At 39.6% G+C, this 14,724-nt stretch overlaps 1 protein-coding gene across 6 annotated transcripts in view; it reads left to right on the top strand.

The window, feature by feature from the left end:
- Positions 1–14,673, top strand: part of LOC106179131 (E3 ubiquitin-protein ligase TRIP12) — a 28,849-nt gene extending 14,176 nt beyond the window's left edge. For 3 of the 6 annotated variants that reach the window (XM_086996675.1, XM_086996671.1, XM_086996670.1), the window contains 27 exons: positions 382–541; positions 643–767; positions 1,093–1,199; positions 1,542–1,660; positions 2,005–2,272; positions 2,582–2,766; positions 3,033–3,154; positions 3,584–3,683; positions 3,956–4,065; positions 4,670–4,858; positions 5,041–5,142; positions 5,455–5,547; positions 5,860–5,994; positions 6,204–6,263; positions 6,375–6,577; positions 6,905–7,029; positions 7,236–7,387; positions 7,751–7,893; positions 8,472–8,625; positions 8,920–9,018; positions 9,277–9,391; positions 9,633–9,787; positions 10,139–10,303; positions 10,667–10,885; positions 11,165–11,278; positions 11,777–11,975; positions 12,233–14,673. In XM_086996675.1, coding sequence (XP_086852801.1) covers positions 382–541; positions 643–767; positions 1,093–1,199; positions 1,542–1,660; positions 2,005–2,272; positions 2,582–2,766; positions 3,033–3,154; positions 3,584–3,683; positions 3,956–4,065; positions 4,670–4,858; positions 5,041–5,142; positions 5,455–5,547; positions 5,860–5,994; positions 6,204–6,263; positions 6,375–6,577; positions 6,905–7,029; positions 7,236–7,387; positions 7,751–7,893; positions 8,472–8,625; positions 8,920–9,018; positions 9,277–9,391; positions 9,633–9,787; positions 10,139–10,303; positions 10,667–10,885; positions 11,165–11,278; positions 11,777–11,975; positions 12,233–12,429 — 3,915 coding nt within the window. In that variant the 3' untranslated portion in view covers positions 12,430–14,673. The remainder of the gene's footprint in view (positions 1–381; positions 542–642; positions 768–1,092; positions 1,200–1,541; positions 1,661–2,004; positions 2,273–2,581; positions 2,767–3,032; positions 3,155–3,583; positions 3,684–3,955; positions 4,066–4,669; positions 4,859–5,040; positions 5,143–5,454; positions 5,548–5,859; positions 5,995–6,203; positions 6,264–6,374; positions 6,578–6,904; positions 7,030–7,235; positions 7,388–7,750; positions 7,894–8,471; positions 8,626–8,919; positions 9,019–9,276; positions 9,392–9,632; positions 9,788–10,138; positions 10,304–10,666; positions 10,886–11,164; positions 11,279–11,776; positions 11,976–12,232) is intronic. The other 3 variants (XM_086996673.1, XM_086996672.1, XM_086996674.1) reach the window with 3 other exon arrangements.
- Positions 14,674–14,724: the final 51 nt, after the last annotated feature.

Below are 14,724 nucleotides of genomic sequence, written 5' to 3'. Positions count from 1 at the left end.
TGTAAGACTGGGAGGGGGAAGAGGCAGTAATAGCAGACTTACTCCATTCAGCAGTGAAAAATAGGATGTAAAAGACAGTGAGATGCACATCGTTCTTTTCAGTTTTAAATGCCTGACTATCAGTAGAATTTTGGTAGTTGAAATACCAGCAAATTGTTGCAGACCACATGAGTGTAATGTGTTTGTTCTTTAATCCTGTAATCTTGCATCAAAATTAACCAAAAAAAAAGCTGTTTGCACTTTCATCATTAAATTGGTTTTTCATCATTTCCAAACCATTTAATTGTCACTCTATTAGTTTTGTCATGTATATGCCTGTCCAATTGACAACTTTGCTGCCTTTTTGTACTGAATAAAATCCTGTATAACATTCTATTCCAGGCCTCCCATCAGTCCGGGGAAGATGAGGTCAGCCTGTCCACTATGGGTAGGAACTACTCCATAGATTTCAACTCAATGCAGCAGATCAACGAAGACACGGGGACTTCACGTCCAGTACAGCGAAAACTGAATCCACTTGCAGCTCACGGCTCTGCCGCAGGTAAGCATTGTTTGTAAACAGTGTGCTTTTGTGAGTGCACTTTCTCCAAGTTGAAGATTTGGACCTCTGTTATCATAACGTGAATTTTTTTTTCATTGCAGCCAGCAACAACTGCGGCGTGGTTCGGAGTGATTCGCGAGCAGAGATCCTAAAGGAGGACATGGATCTTGCCTCCTCATTCATCAAGGCCTTGTTTGCAGTGCTGTATGAAGTCTACAGCTCATCTGTAAGTACAGTTTAAAATGTATATATATCTAAGTGTGTATCTGACAGAGCAGTAAAGGATTGGGCTTAACAGTTGTATTCAGCACCAGTTTTTAAACATCCTTAGTTTCAGTTATTCAAAAAATTTATTTGATCATTTAGTGGCATCAGTGTTTTAGCGTTAGTATTTCGGCATTGCTGTGGCAGATTTTCTGCTTGACAGGGAGAGTAAGGAAGAGGGGGGGGGGTTAAATATTTAACATGGAGAGTATCACCTTGTTACTGATATTAATTACTGAATTTGAGATGTGTCTTGTGTATCCAGTATGTATGTGTATGTATTCCAGGCTGGTCCAGCTGTACGCCACAAGTGCCTGCAGGCCATCCTTAGAATGGTGTACTACGCCACTCCAGAATTGCTCAAAGATGTCCTTCAGAACCATGCTGTGTCAAGGTAGCTTGTATCCCATGAAATATTCATTAACAGACTCCTTTGTTGATATTTTAGTCTCCTATTTACTGTTGCTGGTCTATATATATAATATGTAGAATAAGACCAGTTTCTTGATAGTCTGGCTGTAACGTAAAGGAGTCGCCTAAATGGAACCCCTTAGATTGACGTAACCAATTAACCAGATCTATTTTGGTTGGTACATTTGAGCTAGCCTACTGAAATGGAGTAAACCCCACGCAGTTCTCTACATTGTGTTCTAACACAGAGTAGGTGAACGGTACAGTTGATATGAAAAAGAAGAAATTAAAAAACAATGTACTACTTGTATTGTTATTGTTTCAGTCATATTGCCGCCATGTTGGCGTCCCAGGACCTCAAAGTGGTGGTGGGAGCCATGCAGATGGCTGAAATCCTGATGCAGAAGCTGGCTAATATATTTGGCATTTATTTTAGGAGAGAGGGTGAGTAGCCATGAATGTGGACAAAGGGGGGGATGTACTAGGTGTTTTATTAAGAGAGATTTTCCTACCTTGTTTGCTGAATTTTGAGTGAAAAAAAGGGAATTTTAAGCACATAATAACTAACAGCTGTTGATAGTTTGATATCTCAGAATCCCTGAAAATATTCTGATAATTACTTGTGTTCTGCTGTCTCCCACTCTTCCCCCTTTGAGTAAGTTTGTATATTAGAAACAAACAAGCACTCTGAAGTGCGCTTGCGCACGCGCACAAACACACACACACACACACACACACACATTTCTTTGTCTATTATTCATAACAGTTTGTTAACCTATAAATATTAGGCGTAATGCATCAAGTGAAGAGACTGGCAGACCCTGCCAACTGGGAGCCCTCCCCCCAGAAGTCCACAGATTCTGCCAGCACCCCTGTGTCCCAGACCTCCAGGGAGGAACTGAGGGCAGCCGCCACCAGTGTCAGCAGCAGTCTGGGCAGCAGTCTGGAGAAGGTGGACCTGGATAATAACTCCACCACGCCAAACACTGTGGCAGGGGGAGCCACTGCAGCTACGCCAGAGGCGGCGTTGGACAGGAGTCCTGGGTCGTCACAGATGTAAGTGAACTGACTGAATATGCACCCTTTTCTGGTGATATTTGTATAGATTTTATCCAGAAGATAGGTGCATCTTTATTTTTATCCAGTATTACTGCTATCACTTTTCCATTGAAATTTATACTTCAGAGAATTTGTTCAGTGAAAGGCCCTCACATGTAAATGTCACATTTTCCTTCTAAAGAAATTAAGTAAAAATATCTGTCTGGGATTCTCAGCTAATAGTGAAAATTTACCAGACTTTCTTTTCATTGCATTCAGTGTAAGAAGAAAAATTATATTTACAAAAACACTGCTTTGTTATTGCAGGAGGTTGAGTGATGTGTTAAAGAGAAAGAAGCCCCCAAAGCGGTCCTCACGTAGTTCCCGCAGCAGCAGTAGTGGGAAGACTGATGAAAGTCCAAGTGCTATGGAAACTGTGTTTGCCAGACTGGGAGGTGGAGGAGGAGGGGGCAGTAATAACAGACCCACTCCATCCAGTAGAGGAAAAACAGGTAAAGAGAGTCAGGAAAGTGTGTATCATTCTTTTACTGCCAAATGTGTGCACAGCTTGATACTGCATCCCTATTCAGACTTGAGCTTTTTCCTTGCAATCACAAAATTCAAATGTTTTTTAAGCAATGAGGTATTTGGTTTCATGATAAATATTCCGAGATTTTTATGCTCAATAAGTGAAAAGGCACTTACTTGGGTCAAAGTCAAATAATTGAAGGATGTGGTAGCTAATTTTTTGGTTAACATCAATTCCAAATTATTGTAGGAAAAGACACCAGCAAGTCTGGAGGAGCCACACCAAAGAGTTCCTTTTTAGCCAACCTGAACCCAGCCAGGTGGGGGAGAGCCAGTACCAGTGCCACCCCAGAGAGACCCGTCTCTACAAGGGTAAGAATTCCACTTTAAGTTGATTTGTGCTTCTTAGATCTGATTTTACTTTGTATTCTTTGGAATATTATCAAGAATCGCATCAAGAAATATGCTGTAAAATGAACTGTAAAATGTGTTAATCACTTGGTCCAAGTTACGCGCTGTTGTAGGCCAGATTTTTCATTTTCAAATTTCCATTCTTACTGGATTGCCTGATCTTAATTGAACAACATGTTAGTCTTTAAATTGCATGCTATTCCATTCTGTGATACCATGAGATCGCGACATGTGCTTTTTATTTGTGGTTGATGCAGTAAACTTCATCTATAAACCTGGCTTAAGGTCAGTCTGATAAGTACAAATAAGTAGAGATTTTTGAATGGAAGGTGGCAAGCAGGGGACCTTAAGTTTTGGGTAGTGTTACTACACATTTCCTCTAAATTTAAGATCATTGTCCACCAGCAGGAAACCTTCATAGTGAAGTCCACCAGCAACCCTAACCTGGTGTCCAACAGGGAGAAGGTGAAGACCTGGATCAGAGAACAAGGTGACTGGAACCTTCATAATTAATACAGGAGTTCTGTGGGGATTTTAAAGCCAGGAGTATGAGATACAGAGTTGTCTGAATATCTGACATTGTTCATGTGCTACTACAGTAACTAAGAAAATAGAAAGCGGCATGTTATCTGCAGTGAATTAAGAAGCCTAAATTTTGCCATAGTTCATTTCTTGTTCCAGCTTCCTACTCCTATAAATGCCCTATTTCACACACTGTTTCACATGGGTCATTTGTTCATTTGTTGATTTACTTCATTCTAGCTGCCCGTTTCATAGAGCAGTACTTCAGTGATGAGACTCAGGGTAGCAGTCATCCAGCCATGGATGTACTGAAGAGGTTGTCAGTGGCCACAGAACAACTGGCTAATCTGGTAAGGGGAAAAAAGACAGAAAAAAAGAACCCCAGAATTTCATCTTAAAGAAAAACTTGTGAACTCAACTTTCCTATGATTGAAATAAAAACCTCAATTATTTCTGTTTCCATGAACATGTCCTTGAAAATTAGATCACCCAGTTTTTTCTGTATCTAGTCCAAAGGAGCTCTTGAGGGGTGAATAAGGAGAAAGTGGTGTTATCAACCAGTCTGTTGAATATCAGGTTCAGTTGCCAACTCTACAGATAACTTTTAGTGGTGTTCTGTACATAACTACGACCTATTTTCCTTGTGTTTAGTTGTACTCCTATTGTAAACAACTTGTTAAACAGTTGATAGGTATATGAATGAATGTTTTTAGTCATCCAGTAGAACTGGAACGAAAAAATTATGTATAACTCTGATACTGGAACTTACATTAGCAGCTGGTCAACTTAGTGGTCTCAGCTTTTGACCTTTCACTAGGTAAATGACCTGGATGGACTGGGCACCTGGTCTAATGTCAACATCCATGAGTTGATAATGTCAGTTCCAGTATCAGATTAATAGGCAATTCCCAGTAGGTATGTTATGTCTATCACTTTGTTTGACTGTATTCCCAGGAGGAGGATGCAGGTCTGGAGTGTCTACAGGTGCTATCTACTATCATGAAGGACAGCGATGTGTCCCCCTTTGAGATCATCCACAGTGGGTTTGTGGGCAAGCTGCTCAAGTATATCTCCTCGGCACATGGAGTGGTGTCCAGGGAAGTGAAGATTAGGAGATTTCTACACGTCTTCCTCAACTGTCCAGTAAGTACATTTGAATCAGTGATTTAACCTTGAAGTTCGTAATCCTGAAAGAAACTCATTTTCTAAATATTCATACTTTCATATGTAGCATCTCCTTGCTTGAGATATATGAACAGAATACCCAATAGATTGGACTGAAACTTTTCTATCACATAAACAAGCCACGTGTTGCTTTATTCCAGCCTCCAGATGTCACCACTGTCTCCCAGGTTGAGTTCTCAGAAAACCCTCCCTTCTCTCCTCTGATCAGCAAGTTAGTGGGCTGCCTACACCAGCTAGAGCAGGTAGGTGAAGTTGATTCTACCGTCTTTAATGGAATTTATTAAGAAATCAATTACTGTAAAAAGGTTGTTGGAAAAAAAGATGAGTGCAAAAAAACAGTACAAAGGTCGACCATTAATTTAAATTTGGCTGTTCTTGTTGATAAGGTAAAGAAAGGCGAGTGCCTAAATCATGACATATTTTGCTACAAGGTCAAATCATTCTTCTAGATTTGGCTGTTTTGTTGATTAGCTTAAGAAAAAGGTGTGCTAGAGCTGTTATAATGTTTTAGGTTCAAGGCCAAATTATTTATTTAACCTTGGTTGTTGTTGTAGTTCCAGGTCAAAGTTCATGACCTCCCTGGAGGAGGTACTGGCAACAGCAGAGGATCCAGTGCTATCAAATTCTTCAATACTCACCAGCTCAAGGTATGTGCAGTGTTTGTTGCAAAAAAAAAAAAAATCCCCCCCCCCCTTGCCTCCTTTAATGGTTCAAGTATTTGGATTAACTATTAAGTCAATATTCTGTTGTATCAGAAATTTGTATGCAAAAATATTTTTTTGAATGTAATCTAACATGTTTATTTTTAGTAAACACTTTGAATTGTCCTTAAGGTAATAAATCTATATATTTTTGAAAGAATTCTGTATTGTGTATATACATTGTAAACACCTATTTATAAGACGTTCTAATTGTTCTTGGTTCTGGTTTTCATTTCATGGCTGTTATTCTGATTCTAGTGTAACCTAGTTCGCCATCCAGCCTGCACCAACCTGCGCCAGTGGCGTGGTGGTCCTGTGAAGATTGACCCCCTGGCGCTAGTACAGGCAATAGAGAGATATCTAGTCATGAGGGGCTATGGGAGGATTAGACCTGTAAGGGGAGCTGCTGACACACTGTTACATCTAACTCATTGTTAACACAGTGTTACACTGGAAAATGGCAAAGTTAATAGAGCCCATTTAAACACTTAGTATAACAGACAAATGAATGGAAATAATATAAATATTTACTCAATTTATACCTTAATTTGAATAAGCGAGATAAATCACACTTGTTCAGATCATTTATTTCATTATTACAGGATGCTGATGACGAAAACAGTGATGATGAGAACTCTGATGACGACTTAGATGACACCAGGGTAAGGAAAACCTCTCACATTTGAAAAATTTTAGAAACTTTTTGCAGCAGGTAACTTTCAATGTTCTTCAGGTTCTACCTTATTATATATGTAATGTGTTCTGAATTCCAGGCGGCAGTGTTTTTGACCCAAGGCACTGGCAGACACAAGCTGGAGTTCCTGATGGGAGACCGGGTACTGCCCTATAACTGGACCGTGTACCAGGCTATTAAACAGTATGGATCACTGGAAGGAAGGGACGGCAGTGAGACGGACACTGACACAGAAAATCCTTTTGGACACGCTGGCATATGGGTGCAGACACATACAATATGGTAGGTGTTAGGTTTGTGGCTTTCACACTTACATCTAAAAGGCCAGAACCTTGTAAGAAGCTAACTTTAAAGAAAACACCTGAGAAACATCCTGACAGTTTTAACTGGTTTTACAATGTGTTGCTTAGCCAGACCTGAGAACCTGTTGGCTTCATAATCTTTGATTCTTTACTTTAAAGAAGCAGGAGCTATTAAATTTAACAGGTGAGGGGAATTGTAGAATGCTGCCCTTGCATCTGTCTATGCAGACACTTGGAATTTGAGGAAGTGAAGTGTAGATGTTTATATAAAACAGTATTTGACCACTGTATGTTCTGTGTTATCCAGGTACAGGCCAGCGCCAGAAGAGGACACCAATGCATCTCAGCCTACTAGTCCAAAGAAAACCAAGGCAGAGGGGAAGAGTCACAAGGCCTCGCCCAAGGGGAAGAAGGGAGATGACCTGTGGCTTGGTGAGTGAATGGAAATGACTTGCTCCCTCCCTCTATTCAATAAGATAATTTAAGCCATTGATAGTAAAAGATATTTGTTCAGTATTGTCAGATTGATGAATGCAAATAAGTGATAAACTCTCCAGGATTCCAGCATCTGTGATGATTCAGAGTGTAATAGTAATTTTGGACCAAATAGCTGTACAGTATATGTATTTGTGTTCCAGGTGGTCAGTGTCCTCCTGTAGTGTTACCCCTGGATAGATACCTGTCCCCCAGCCTCCCAGACAGTGTGCTGGTCCAGGACCCGTCCCTGGAGGTGCTGGCCCTGCTCAGAGTGCTACACGCCATCAATATTTACTGGGGGGCGCTCTATGAGGTATAGTGTGTCATGTGGCAGGCACGCATGCATAGGCACGCAACTGCACAAAACAAAATCCACATGACTTTGTCTCTTTAGAATAACAGATCTTTGGGAATGGATACTTTGTACATTCAGTATTTGTGTAACTTGAAAAAATTTTCTGGCCCTGAAGGTCAGACTTACTTTGAATCCTCGTCATTTTAATATAAGCTGTTACTAATAACATATTTCAGCTCTAAGTGCTTATACATTTAATCAGATCCCAGCAGGGAAGTATACTTCTACTGATTTTCACTTTTACTCAGTAAAAGTTAATCTTTCACTACCTTGTACCAATGTTGTGGTTATAATAATTATTATGATTGATATTCCTATCAGACCAGCAGTTATGATCCCCTAGTGTCCAGTCTGGAGTTCTCCAGTAGTAAACTGATAGCCAAGGCCAACCGCCAGCTACAGGACCCTCTAGTAATAATGACAGGAAACCTCCCCCAGTGGCTGCCTGAGATTGCTGCAGCATGGTGAGTGAGGGTTTGTCAACTTAAAGATGCATATAAAGTCAATTTTTTGTCACAAAAACCAACCAAATGCCAGCATATAGTTTCAAGTAGTATAACTAAGAGAATTACCAAAAGGTATTGTTTAATTTTACACGAAAATGATGTTTGAACGGATTTTTCTGCTGGCATTCTAAGCTGTATGTCAATGGGGCAGGAAAGTAGGTCACGAAAGTAGGTTAAATTTACAACCAAAAATTTAAAGAAAGGAGCAGTCTAAAGGTCTTTTATGGCTGATCGAGTGATCTATTCAGTTTATCCCTTGGCATGTCAAATTTATTTGAGTCATAAAAGAATCTAGTAGAAGAGGTTTACATGTGTTACTGGGAATCCACGCTCCACCGATGCTCGGTTCGTATGTACCTTTAAGATTTTATTGTACCACTGAAATTTTGTTGGCATGAGATAAAGAGAGAGAAAGACGTGAATTTGGTAGACATTGCATGTGCATTAGGACTTTGATTGTGAGAAATGGAGAAAAAGCACTTTTCGGCATAACACCAGCTCTCCTAATGTATTTTTCTATACTTCTCTCTCTCCAGCCCTTTCCTCTTCCCCTTTGATACGAGGCAGATGTTATTCTATGCAACGGCATTTGATCGTGATCGTGCCATGATGCGCCTGCAAGACGCCACTCAGGACGCTGCAAACAATGACACCAGTGAGAGAGTGGCACCTAGATTAGACAGGAGGAAAGTAAGTGATTGTCAGCTATAGTCTAAAGCAGCATCCGGGGATGGGGGAATAGTGTAAATCCTGATAAGATTTTCACACATAGATCTTTGTCTAGTACTAAGGAATTACTGAAAAAAAGGGTTTCAGACTCTTTTCAACAAACTTCTTTCAAAGGCATTTTGCAAAGATTGATTGTTAAAACTCACAGATAACATGAGAAGCTGATCTTGCAGCACATATAAATGGAAGTTATATGTGATCCTCAATATTCTAATATGATGGGAGGTTAACTGTGATTCTCACTTTTCTCTCCAGCGCGTTGTCTCTCGTGATGATCTCTTGAAGCAAGCGGAGAAGGTGATGGAAGAAATGGGCAATAGTAAAGCACTGCTGGAAATACAGTATGAAAACGAGGTAAAGTTAGGCTAAGAGTTTCTTCAGCTTACAAGGCAGTGATCACACTTTTCTCTTGGCTGCTGTTCTTGGTTATATGCTTGTCTGTCATGTAAAAGGTTTCAGACATTTTTGTTCCAAAGTGATTGATTCTCATCAGCTAAAACTAAAAATCAAATGTAATAGATTGGTATTTATATTGTTTCAGGAAGAAACTGGTCTGGGTCCCACCCTGGAGTTCTACTGTCTAGTAATAGTTTGGTATTTATATTGTTTCAGGTAGGAACTGGTCTAGGTCCCACCCTAGAGTTCTATTCTCTCGTCTCGAGGGAACTGCGTAGGTCTGACCTAGACATCTGGCGAGGGGAGGCCACCAAACTTAAAGATTCTAGTGGTAGGTGTCTATTAAATCATATGGAATCCAGATATTTGGGTATTGTGTTTATGCACCCTAACTCCCCTTAAGGAGGTGTGCCTTTGGTGCTTGTAATTAATTGGGGAGGGGGAGGAATTTAAAAAAAAAAGCATATGGATGTAGATCTGAAAAATAGTCACTGTGATGTTACAGCAAGGAAGTACTAGTGATACACTAGGTAGGGTCAGAGATGAATATCGTAATTTCTCTTTCTTTTAAGGTTGTGATGAAGAGACCCTGTACATGCATTCCCCATGTGGGTTGTTTGTTGCCCCTCTACCAAGAAGTGCCAAAGCTAGTCTGGTGACTAAAGTGAAAAATAAGTTCAAATTCCTTGGGAAATTCATGGCCAAGGCTCTCATGGACTCTAGAATGGTAAGTGTTCAATTTTTCCATCTCTCTCCCCACCCACCTTCTCCCACTCCCACCCCCCAAAAAATAATAATAATGATAAAAAGTTCAACATTGTCATATAAATTGATAAATTAATTCACAAGTTTTCCTTGAATGAATGTTACAGTTTGTAAGTATTAGCCTTTCTTTCTGAAGATGCCTTTCTCACAATTAATTATTTGCTATAATGAACTCCATGTAAATGTCTGCCCTTCAATCTGCTGCGTCAGATTTTGTCCAAGTTGCTGATTAATCCCAAGACATGAAAAAAATCTTGTTACCAGTGTAAATACGTTTTTCTACATGTCAAGTGTCTGTGGTTCTGTGTTCCAGGTTGATATCCCACTGAGCCTGGTGTTCTACAAGTGGCTGCTGAACCAGGAGCAGAGTCTGGATCACAGGGACTTACAGCACGTGGACACTGTCCTGTACAAGTCATTCCAACAAATGCATCATATCGTCCGACAGAAGAAAAGGATAGAGAGTGATAAATCTCATGTACGTCAGTTAATAAGCTTTGTATTGAGATAACAGTTGCAGTTGTTAGGAAAGATATATTTGATGTATTTAACAGAGTTTTATTTAACAAATATTTGTGATCAGTAGAAAGTTTGTACAGTGCTCCTTCTGACAAATTGCACGTTGATTTGTATAATTGAAATGAACTTCTTGAAAGTTGTGGCTGTAAAATACCAAAAAGTATGATCATGTTGTTACTATTATTGGCACATCTCGTGTGGTATCCAGACCCCAGGAGAGTTGGAGTTGGGACACTTTATGACTGTTGAAACTCTCCTGTTTCAGACCCCAGGAGAGTTGGAGTTGGGACACTATATGACTGTTGAAACTCTCCTGTTTCAGACTCCAGAGAGTTGGAGTTGGGACACATTCAAACTGTTGAAACTCCTTTTTCAGACTCCAGAGAGCCGCCAGCTGGCCCTAAACAACCTCACCATAGATGGCTGCTCTATAGAGGACCTCAGCCTGGACTTCATACTGCCGGGGTATGCCAACATTGAGCTCAAGAAAGGAGGCAAGGACACTGCGGTCACTCTTGACAATTTAGAGGAATATCTCAATGTAAGTTGATGGATTAGGACAGACAATATAAAATGCATATAAAGTAGGGAAAAAGGTACTAAAATCTAGTCAAGTTTTTATCTAGAGTTACTTGTGTTAATTATTTTGTTGGACTTTATTGCCTAGATCACATTTCTATAAAAAATGTTGCAAAAAGTCATATAATAATTTCTAACATACTTAAAAATGAACTGTAAGGTTAAAAAGGACCACCATGGACTCCTTAATTAAGTTAAAAACTATCTGCAGTACAGAGACACTGAAAACATTCTCTTCCAGCTGGTGGTTCACTGGACATTAGTGGAGGGGGTGTATAGGCAGTTTGAGGCACTGAGGGAGGGCTTTGAGTCTGTCTTTCCACTGAGGCATTTACAGAGTTTTTATCCACATGAGGTGAGTGAGAAAGTGACTGCTGTTAGTGTGGACTGTGGTCAGCCTGTGTCATGTATGTATTTAAGCCCATTCCAAGTCAAAGGGGGTCTAAGAATCTACTGACTCAAAGCAGAAACGGGGGTCAGCTACTTAGCATGTTTACAAACTGGCCTGGCTTCTGTTGTTCTGGCATTTGACATGGGACCAGGACTGACTTCACAGAATTCCTGTAAGGTTTATGATGACAAGAAAAAAGAAGGGGTGGATACTTTGAAGCACTTAGTGAAGCTTGTAGTCTGTAAAAGATCTTTAAGGGTCTCAAGCACCTAAAGAACCGTACATTTAGTATAGCCTCTCTGGCACTGTGACTTCTCCTTGTGTCTTTGATATGTTGAAAGTTTATATGGTCTTGTATTACATATAGTTCCTTTTCTTCAGCTGGTGGTATATACTCTGTAGGCTGTATCACCTTTCTGATCCTCTAGAGTTTGATAATACATAGAATTCCCTTTCCTCTAGCTGGAGCAGCTGTTCTGTGGCAGTAGCCAGGAATTGTGGGAGATGAAGAGCCTGATGGAGTGCTGTCGCCCAGACCACGGCTACTCTCATGACAGCAGGGCTGTGAAAAACCTGTTTGAGATCCTCAGCTCTTACACCACAGAGGAACAGAGGAGCTTCCTGCAGTTTGTTACTGGCTCTCCAAGGTTACCCGTGGGAGGTAGGTCGGAGTTATTGTCTCATGGCAAACTGTTATAATAATTGTTAATCTCTCTCTCTCTCTCTCTCTCTCTCTCTCTCTCTCTCTCTCTCTCTCTCTCTCTCTCTCTCTCTCTCTCTCTCTCTCTCTCTCTCTCACACACACACACACACACAGAGGTAAGTCAGAAGTTGTGAAATTATTATTATTATTATGCAGTAAATGAAGTTGTCACCATCAATGTTTTCCATCCTGAAACAAAACTTGATATCTTGTAGGTTTCAAGAGTCTGTCTCCACCTCTGACAATCGTCAGGAAGACCTTCGAGCCAAACGAGAGTCCTGACCACTTCCTGCCTTCTGTGATGACGTGTGTCAACTATCTCAAGCTACCGGACTATTCCAGTATCGAGGTGATGAGGGAGAAACTGAGGATAGCTGCTCAGGAGGGACAGCTGTCTTTTCATCTTTCATAGCACTGGGTCTGATATGGCAGAGTGTAGGCCATGGCTTTACTGAGGTTTCTTATTTGCATCAAAGAAGAACATAATGGTTAGAGAGAGATACATGGAATGCAAATAGCAAGATCAAAAGGAAATGGCCTTTTTTGGTTGCTACATCAAATGTTGTATCATAGTGAAATGGATAGTTTTAGCACCAGCATGGGCAAGAAGGTGAAAAAGCCAAATTGTCACCCCACAAGAGAAAAGCTTCCGGGTAGAAATAAACCCAATTCAAAAGTGCTAGAAGTTTGGATGTCACTTCGGGGATTTGGAATGTTATTAACTCAAAGTTTGGATTCGAAATTCAGTTGGGATAATGTGCTACTTAGAACTAGCCATTAGAGATGCTATTCAAGTGTAAGACAGCATTTGACATGTGAGCATCAGAGACCACAGACACATTGACATCGAGGCTTTTCCACTGCAATACATTGTTCTGCCACACTGGAAGTGGTTTTTCAGAAATTCCCGTGACAAGGGGAATTCTGATTCAGTTCTGTTGCTTAACTTAAGAATGGAAAGTTACAAGGAAGCTTTTGATACAATAAAAGACAAAAATTTCAGGATGTTTTAGCCTTTTTAATTTTACCATTTATTTTCAAAACGGGTGAGAAACGTGGAGCAAATGTGGAACAGAACTGTTATTTGACCTGTATGTGCTCTATTTAAGCTAAATCGGCTGCATGATACACAGCGAGTGAAAACTTGAGCACAGGATGGACTGTCAAAATGTACCAGGGTGAAAAATAGTGCAGAAACATCTTGTTTGTACTTGTTACAATATGCTCTGAACTGTGGTATTGTTAAATTTACATTTTACGTGTCGTGACAGGTCACATTGAAAAAGGCAAATAGAGACAATATTGTGGATTTACAAAGGAAAAAATGATGTGCCACGAATCAGGAGTTGGTACACTTGTAAGTCATGTTGAAAAAGAAGAAAAAATGGAGAGAGGCCATGTCATTTCATTTTCAAAGCAAAAAATTTCAACGTGACATGAATTTATTTAGGCCAAAACATACTGTTATATTTATATAAATGTAGATAACATTTTGGTGGAGAATATATAAGCCAAGCTGCACCAAATTTTACTTTGTTAAACATATTGTTTAACATTCTATAGATTGTTTTCTAAACTAGGCCATGTGTTTGAATTGCATGGTAATCCCCCTCCCAAAAATGTTGCTGTTGTCAGATCTATGAATGTGAGAGAGTAGTTGAGCGAATGTGGAGAGAGAGAGAGGCTGTAAATTATTCAAGACTCTAAAAGAGTTCAAGTTTAAGTGTTAATAACGTAGTAATATTAGATAAGAAGTGATGCATCACTGTTGTGGTACAGGAAGTTCTACCCTTCTTCCTTTGTAACTTTATACCAGCATATTCACTTTCATTGTCGCGTAATACTGGTAAGTTTGAAACCAGAAATGCCATTTACTCAAAGGAAAATGTCTTAAGGGGGGTTCTTCGAGAGGTCAGAATAAAATTGTCCGGAGCAGTTGGTTTAGCTTCCTACAAAAGTGAATTTAAATGCTTACCCCTTTTTACAGTTCTAATCAAACTTAAATCGTGGGTCGTATTTACAAAACCACTAGATTTTTTTCTTCATTTTTTTTGGTTGTCTGTAAAACATTTTTGTTTGGGTTTTGAACTTGTGTATATTCTTTTTATAACAGAAAAGGTGTTGAAATTACAGTGTATTTATTTATGGAGAACTGTAGTAACAAACTACATTGCTATTATATCTGTCAGTAGTACTTGGTGACAAAGAAATAACATTCATGACTACTTGCAATAAATAAATTGGTTGGTTTTGACAATACTTATAGACTTTATTTATCTGCACTTCAATTGTTTACTTTGCAAGAAAACTTGGGAAGAGCCCAGGTCTTAGATTCCAACCTAATTAGCCGTGACCTAATTGTCACTCGATTTGTAGCAATCATCATTTCAAAGCTTTGTTCAAAGACTGGAATTGCCTGTACTAAGACTGGAATTGCCTGTACAGATATGAACTGAAGTCCTCATCAGCCTGTGTTTCAGTCCAGTTTTCTCTAAGCACCAGAAAGGTGTATTCAAGATGTTGATATGATTCTATATGTGTGCCACAAAGAGAGCACAGGTGATACTCAATACTTCAAATAGTGAACATGTTTAGATTTTGCTTTAAAACTTAATAAGTAACAAAATATTGGAAAATAAAAATCAAAGGTTGCAAACAGTGTGTTTTGTTTTTCCTGACGTGCTGCTGCCTTAGTTACTTATAAATC

The sequence above is a fragment of the Lingula anatina genome, chromosome 10 (assembly GCF_051362555.1).
Source record: "Lingula anatina isolate TDL-2025a chromosome 10, LinAna3.0, whole genome shotgun sequence".
In the NCBI taxonomy this organism is placed as follows: Eukaryota; Metazoa; Brachiopoda; class Lingulata; order Lingulida; family Lingulidae; genus Lingula; species Lingula anatina.
This window is presented reverse-complemented; position numbering and strand designations above follow the sequence as displayed.